The sequence below is a fragment of the Heterodontus francisci genome, chromosome 1, assembly GCF_036365525.1.
Source record: "Heterodontus francisci isolate sHetFra1 chromosome 1, sHetFra1.hap1, whole genome shotgun sequence".
NCBI classification, from domain to species: Eukaryota; Metazoa; Chordata; class Chondrichthyes; order Heterodontiformes; family Heterodontidae; genus Heterodontus; species Heterodontus francisci.
The window spans coordinates 90,946,327-90,954,014 of record NC_090371.1 but is presented as its reverse complement, the minus strand read 5'-3'; the positions used below and the strand labels follow the sequence as shown (position 1 = coordinate 90,954,014).

The window sequence follows — 7,688 nt, the reverse complement described above, 5'->3', positions numbered from 1 at the left end:
CCTAGATTCTGACCTGCTCTTGTAGCCATGGTATTTATAAAACTACTCCAGTTCAGTTTCTGGTCAATGGTAAACATCTTTTTTTGCACTAGTTATGAATCCAACCAGCAAAGAGTTTTCCCCCTGATTCCCATTGACTTCAGTTTTGCTAGGGCTCCTTAATGCCATACTCAGTCAAATGCTACCTTGATGTCAAGGGCAGTCACTCTCACCTCACCTGTTGAGTTCAGCTCTCTTGTTCATGTTTAAACCAAGGCTGTAATGAGGTCAGGGGCTGAGTGATCCTGGAGGAACCCAAACTGAGCGTCACTGAGCAGGTTATTTCTAAGCAAGTGCCGCTTGATGGCACTGTTGATGACACCTTCCATCACTTTACTGATGATTGAGGGTGGACTGATGGGGCAGTAATTGGCCGGGTTGGACTTGTCCAGCTTTTTGTGTACAGGACATACCTGGGCAATTTCCACATTGCCAGGTAGGTGCCAGTGTTGTAGCTGTACTGGAACAGCTTGGCTAGGGGCATGGCAAGTTCTGTAGCACAGGTCTTCAGTCTATTGCCGGAGTATTGTCAGGGCCCATAGCCTTTGCAGTATCCAGTGTCTTCAGTCGTTTCTTGATATCACGTGGAGTGAATTGAATTGGCTGAAGTCTGGCATCTGTGATGCTGGGGACTTCAGGAGGAGGCCGAGATGGATCATCAACACGGCACTTCAGGCTTAAGATTGTTGCAAATGCCTTATCTTTTGCACTGATGTGCTGAGCGCCCCCAACATTGAGGATGGGGATATTTGTGGTGCCAGCTCCTCCTGTTAGTTGTTTAATTGTCTACCACCATTCACGACTGGATGTGGCAGGACTGCAGAGCTTAGATCTGATCGGTTGGTTATGGAATCACTTAGCTCTGTCCTGATTTTCTTCATCTCTCATATTCTCTTCATTCTTTATAGTGTCTGACTCCTGTTCTATGGGCCTGGAAAATTCATCTGGAGTTTTCAAAGTTAATTTGTTTATGTCAGATAACATCTACTATTGTTGCAGTTAAATTTGTATCAGAATTGATAGGAGAATTGATTATTTATAAAAAGGCTGGTAACATCCACCTCTGAAAGGTGACTGGGACAAAAATATGTCTGGGTTATATATGATCATTTGAAATACGTTAAATATTTTCTCCTGCAATTTCTGTAGGTTCTCTGATGAAAGGTGGGTGGAATCTCTCTTTTTGCTATGTATGTTCTTTTTACAGCTGTCTGTCCATCTCTCACCAGAGGTCCAAAAAAGAGGGATACAATCTTAAAATTAGAGCTAGCTCGAGCATGAACAGAAAGTACCTTTTTACACAAAGAGTAGTAGGTATTTGGATCTCTCTCCCTACATCCTCAGGCTTTTTGGGGACAATTTGAACTTTCCAGATGGATCAACAGCTTTTTTGTCAGCTAAGGGTTTAAAAGGATAGTGAGCACAGGCCCGTAAATGGAGTTGAGATACAGATAATCCATGATCTTATTGAATGGTGGAGCAGGGTTGAGAAGCTGAATGGCTTCTTCCTTTCCCTATTTTCCTATATTAGTACAGGTTGTGATTCACTCAGGAGAAGTAAAATCTGATAAATGCAGTTCCATCCAGATCACTGTGAAAACCAATTGCAAGATTAATAGGGTTGCAGATCGTGTTGCATTTCCATTAATAATCTTGCTTTTTAATTCACAAAATATTTATTAAGATGAACGCAATGGTTTATTGAACAGCAGTAAGAATCTGATTGGATGGAACACTTGTTGGAACAGATATGTTAATGAAATTTGGGTAAATGCAACATTGCTTTGTAATCAATTTGGGAGCAAGTTCAGAATTGCACTTTCTCCCAATAACTCCTGATATCCAACAAGTTATTCCGTGTCAGCAACGTCGGCGCTGTTGTTTTGAGAGAAGGGTTCCCTCTTGACGGCCGTGGATCGCTCGATGCGCACGCTTTAACCTTCAGGAGGATCTGAAGGAGAAAGAGAAGACGGAGAGACATCATAGAGAGTGAGAGGGAGAAGGAGGACTGAGATAGAGAAATATCGTTCATGGAGGACAGCGAGAGGAAATCCCCAGAGGGGAAGGCATCACCGTGAGAGCATCACTTAGATCAAGATGACTGGGCCATTGATGAAACAGATTCTCTCCGTGATCTTCCTGATCGTCACCTTTCAGGGTCAGGTCGAATCAGGTAAATGTACCAGAGTCGTTTTACATTCAATCAGTGTGTGTATGTGGGAGGCGGGTTCGTTGTCGATTTTGAACTGAGTCTTGGTTCAATATGAATGAAACTGGAGTCACTGGGAGATGTCTGAGCAATCACAGGACCATGGCGCCTTTGTACCGCGGAACCTGTCCTCTTGTGCTGAGACAAACCGTGGATTGTGTGAAGGGGATGATTTAGTGTGAATTCATTCATTGTGGGTGGCTGCCAATGGCTCCGCTGCACAGGTCCTGTTTTGGGCTTGTACCTAATCATCTTATTGCAGCCTCTCGCTTACTGCTAAACACAGAGACACACATGGACGGAAGAGGCTGGGGAGATGTATATAAACTGTTCTGTGAAACATCAAGAAGGGGAAACATATGGACCTCGGATACAATAGATGGCTATAAGAAATGTGTGTTTATACATATATATTCTATTTAGGTTGCTAGAATATATTTGGCAATATAATTTATGTGTAGAAGTGTAGATGATAACTGTCGTTAAAACAACATCTTATGAAAAATAATTAGGGTTTACATGCTTTAATTGAGGAACAGCATCCCGTTAGTAATGTAAGATGCTGTATAATACAACAGAAGTGTTTGAGTATATAGCTGCTACTGTAAAATGACAAAATGACTCAATGTGTCTTATACCATCTCTGCAATGGTTAGTTATGGGAGCAGGCGTGTGGGGAGGGAATGACATGTTGTTGCAGTGCCCAGTCTTGGGCCAGACTCTGGTATTGTGTTCTAAATTCAGCTTTAAAACGCGAAACATGACACGGATAGCTGTGTGCAAAGGTTTTGTAATTCTAGTCCAGATTCTTTTTGTGAACATTTGGTTGAGTTTATTTTAAGTGAAGGTATGTTGGTGTTGCTACCGTAAGTTTCCAGGTCGGCTAAGTTATTGGGAAAGGTTGCTGTAGGCACGATACAGTCACCATGTTGGATTGCAGCACACTTTGGAGTTGCAGCAAATGCTGAAGCATGCCATTTGATCTGTTTATTAATTTTTAATTGAAAGAGGCTGAAACTGGAGGGTGAAGTAGTTTCAGAACAAAGTACCCTTTCAGCCTCACCATTCACTTGTCCAACCATGACTTACAAAACGAAATTACTTTTTACAGGATACATGTATAGTTAATGTATTTGTGAGTACTGTTTAATTTGAGGAAAGGATATGATCATTGATGGCAAAAATCAGCCAGGAGCGTGTTAGCTCAGTCAGCACAAGTAAAAGCATTGGTGACTCTTTTGTAAATATTAGTTGATCTGTCACATTGCATCTCACAAAAATTAAAAATGGTCTCTCATGATGGAACTGTCTCTCCTGTTTTGTATGTTAATTCGTTTTCTATCTGTATCTTTATTTCCAGCTCCTCTTTTTGTTTTAGTGTCCATGGCTTTTACACAATTTTCTGGTTGGCATCTCTATATTTGACCTCCTCTGACTTATATTCTACTGAATTGACAACATTGTTCAACAATCTATTGACATTCTTGATTGCTGATCTGCATTGATTGGACATGTTGAATGTTGAGCTCTACCTGTTCCTCACTCACCTCCCCTGCCTTTCCAACCAGTTTATATGGCCAGATTGGCACCCACACCCAGTGCTTCAGGCTGAAACTCATTTAGAGGAACTGTAACTGTTGGCAATATTTTCTCACCCTTTCTTAATTTTCTATAAGTCCTTCCTTTATTTCCTCCCTCTTCTATGTGGTTCCCATTCAGTCTGTGTCCCACAATGGAAATAAAAATTGTAAGAGATGTAAATTGAGACTTACTATTGTCTATTTTACACTATTGCACAAAGTCAACATCTACCCCTGTGTCTTTGCCTTTTGCTACAGCCAGGAATTTCTTTGAAGACACTCTTGCTTCATCAGCATTACTTCACTGGAAGTATGGCGGAACCCTGTTTACTTATTTTAATGGGGTTTCCACTACACTTTATTGTCAGCGGAGCGGAAGCAGCTCCAAGGAATTTCCCAGCCAATGTCGCCAATTCTGTATATGTTGCTCACACAGTCTGAGGTAGCAATCTATTTTGTATGATCAAGTTGCTCACAAACAGTGACTTACTCATATTTTCAGTATCTCACAGATAATGAATCATCTCACATTTCCAGTTGACCCAGGTGAGTGATAACTTGAAACACTGGGCATGGGTGCAATTCTAGGAGTTGGCTGGGAGGGCAGGTGAGTGAGGAGTCGGCAGGGTTAACATTCAATATTTTTGGCCAATACAGAGTAGTACTCAAGAAAGCCAACAAAATGTTGGATAATGTGCCAAACTATTGGAATATAAGTAAGAGGAGGCCATGATCAAACTGTATAGTGATTTTGTTGGACTACATCTTAGGTGATGTGTCCAGTTTTGGTCACAAAGACACAGAGGAGACATTAAGTATTGGAGATGGTGCAGAAGGGCTGCAAGGTTGTTCCCTAGTGCCAGAGGTTTGAGATTGAGGAAAGATTGGAGAAGCCTCGACTTTTCAGCCTTGAAAGGAAATGCCTAAGGGAGAGAGAGATCTAATAGAAATATATAAGATTGTGAATTACATAAAAAAGTAAATTACAATATAGCTTAAAATAATTGTGTGAGTCCATTTTGTTTCAGCAACTATTTCAGAAATCCCAATACCACGGAGTGGCTTTACTAAGGTTCATTTATTTTAAATTTCCAGATCATTCTCATGTTGTAACATCAGAACCAAAAATGTCCATGAGCAATGGAAACCATTTATCAGTAGTGGAGACTATTCATCTATCAGGTAATTCCAATATGATATTTCTCTTTCATTGCAGTCTAATAATATCTGTTGTGCGAGCATGCTTTGCTTCAATGTATAATTGTACTTTATAATAAATGGATGGACATTGCTTTGAATATGAGATGCTTCAGTTGAGCATAGATTTTCAAAACCTCATGAGGAATATGTTTTTCTTACTTACCCTCTGGGATTCTATAATATTTTATAGCATTGAGTAGGATGCTAAGTGAAAATTCTAATATTTCATAGAATATTTTAGGTAAGGATTTGATGCTACATATTTTAAAAAAAACACATTTGTACTATTTTCAATTAGGCATCAGCAGTTAGCTGTAGATATAGATGACAACACTAAACCATCAAGAAAAAAATAGTGAAAATTCAGATTTAAACAAGAGAATGAGTTATTCCATATGACTGATAAAATTTGTTGTTAAGTCTTTTTGTAAAACTGGTTTGTAGAATCATAGAATGGTACAGAAAAGAAAGAGGCCATTCAGCCCATCGAGTCTGAACCAGCTCATTCGAACAGAAATCCAGTTAGTCCCACTTGCCCGCTCTTTCCCCATATCCCTGCAATTTTTTCTGCATCAAGTATTTATCCAATTCCCTTTTGAAGGCTGCTATTGAATCTGTATCCACCACCCGATACGGCAATGCATTCCAAATCCTAACCATTGGTTGCTTAGAGATGTTTTTCCTCATGTCGTCTCTTGTTTTATTGTCAATCACCTTTAATCTGCACTCTCTGGTTAGTGACCCCTCAGCCATTGCAAACAGTTTCTCTTTATTTACTCTGTCTAAACCTGTCATGATTTAAATGCCTATGTCAAAACTCCTCTTAGCCTAAAATAAAAGCAAAATACTGCAGACGCTGGAAATCTGAAATAAAAACAAGAAATGCTGGAAATACTTAGCAGCTCTGGCAGCATCTGTGGAAAGAGAAGCAGAGTTAACGTTTCAGGTCAGTGACCCTTCATCAGAACTGCAGAACTTTTAGCCTTCTCTGCTCTAAGGAGAACAGCCCCAGCTTCTCCAGTCTATCCACATAATCCCTCATCCCTGGAACCATGTTCGTAAATCTCTTCTGTATCATCTCCAAAGCCTTCATGTCCTTCATAAAGTGTTGTGCCCAGAATTGGACAGAACACTCCAGCTTGGGCCAAACTAGTGTTTCATATAGGTTTAGCATCACTTCCGAACTTGTACTCTTTGCCTCTAGTTACAAAGCGCAGAATCCCATATGCTTTATTAGCTGCTTAGTTAACCTGTTCTGCACCTTCAAAGATTTGTGCACAAACATCCCCAGGTCTCTCCATTATTGCATCTCTTATAAAATTGTACCATTAGCGTGTATTGTCACTCTTTATTCTTCCTAGCAAAATATATCACTTCAGACTTTTCTATGTTGAATTTCAATGTCCTCTTGAAGTCTATTATTATCTTCCTCACTGTTTACTGCACTACCAAGTTTCTTGCCATTTGCAAATTTTGAAATTGTGCCCTCTACCCCCAAATCCAAGTCATTAATGTACATTGTCAAGAAAACGTGCTATGCCACATGACGATTTTTAATTCATCAGATGGAAACCTACATTAACCTTTTAAAAAGGGAAGCTGGGATCCTACATTTAATTTTTTTAAAGTTGGCAGCCGAGATGACCACCTCAATTTGCATTGAAATACCTCATATTCCAGGACATTGAATTGGGGATGCATGTCTAATGAGGCCTCCATCCAGGACAATGACTTTGACCACTGAGTAGATTATCCAGTATCACTCTCATTAGTGGGACAGTCAAAGCCATCTTGAAGCAGTCATGAGTAGAGACGTACCTCATTGAAACAATGAGACCCGAGAGAGATTTATAATTCCTAGACTTGAATCTAATTAAATTTCAAATGAGGACACTGAACAATCATGTGACTGCCTCTCCATCTGTGTAAAATCTAGCAGCCTTTTGCTACAAACACACAAGCTGCTGAGACTTTGAAGGAGAACCCATGGGAGTGGGGGGTGGGGGGTCTCTCTCTCTCTTTCTCTTTCTCTCTCTCTCTCCCTCTCTCTCAGCTAACCTTGGGGCATTCAAAGCATGCCTGCCAGCTGGAGAAGAACCAAAGACCTCGGGGAAGAAGACTATCTGCTTGACTGTCTTCAAGAACATCTACCAACCAAGAACATCAGAACTCCAGATTCAGCCGGAAGACAACTGAATTAACAGACACCATACATTATTTTTATTTCTTCTGGACTCTAATCCAACCCAAACTATTCCTCATCACTCTGTAATATATTTGTGTGTGTGTGTGTGTGTGTGTGTGTGTGTGTGTAGTTTATTATTTTATTTAGATTGGGTTTTTGGTTAAGTACAATAAATTCACCTCTTTCTTGTTTAAACTCAAGAAAACCTGTCCGATTGGTTCTTTTATGATCACTACAAAGGTGAAAGGTTAAACACTCACTGAAGTGATAAGAACATCCATTGTTTAAAAAGGAAAAAGTCCTGTTGCAATCAAACAAGGAAAAGGACAAGAGGGGAGCCTTGTGACCCCACCTCACCTGATCGTAACAACATCAAAATCAGCAGTAGTCCTCGTAGTGAAGCTTGGGGAACTCCACTGTTCACACCCCTTGAGTCAGAAAAATAGCCGTTCACCACAATTCTGTTTTCTATCCG

At 40.2% G+C, this 7,688-nt stretch overlaps 1 protein-coding gene across 1 annotated transcript in view; it reads left to right on the top strand.

Moving 5' to 3' along the window:
* Positions 1-2,136: 2,136 nt before the first annotated feature.
* The window catches only part of LOC137353534 (embigin-like), a 73,766-nt gene continuing 68,214 nt past the window's right edge, over positions 2,137-7,688 (top strand). Inside the window, exons 1-2 of the mRNA XM_068020112.1 lie at positions 2,137-2,212; positions 4,924-5,010. Of these exons, the coding sequence (XP_067876213.1) occupies positions 2,137-2,212; positions 4,924-5,010 (163 nt within the window). The remainder of the gene's footprint in view (positions 2,213-4,923; positions 5,011-7,688) is intronic.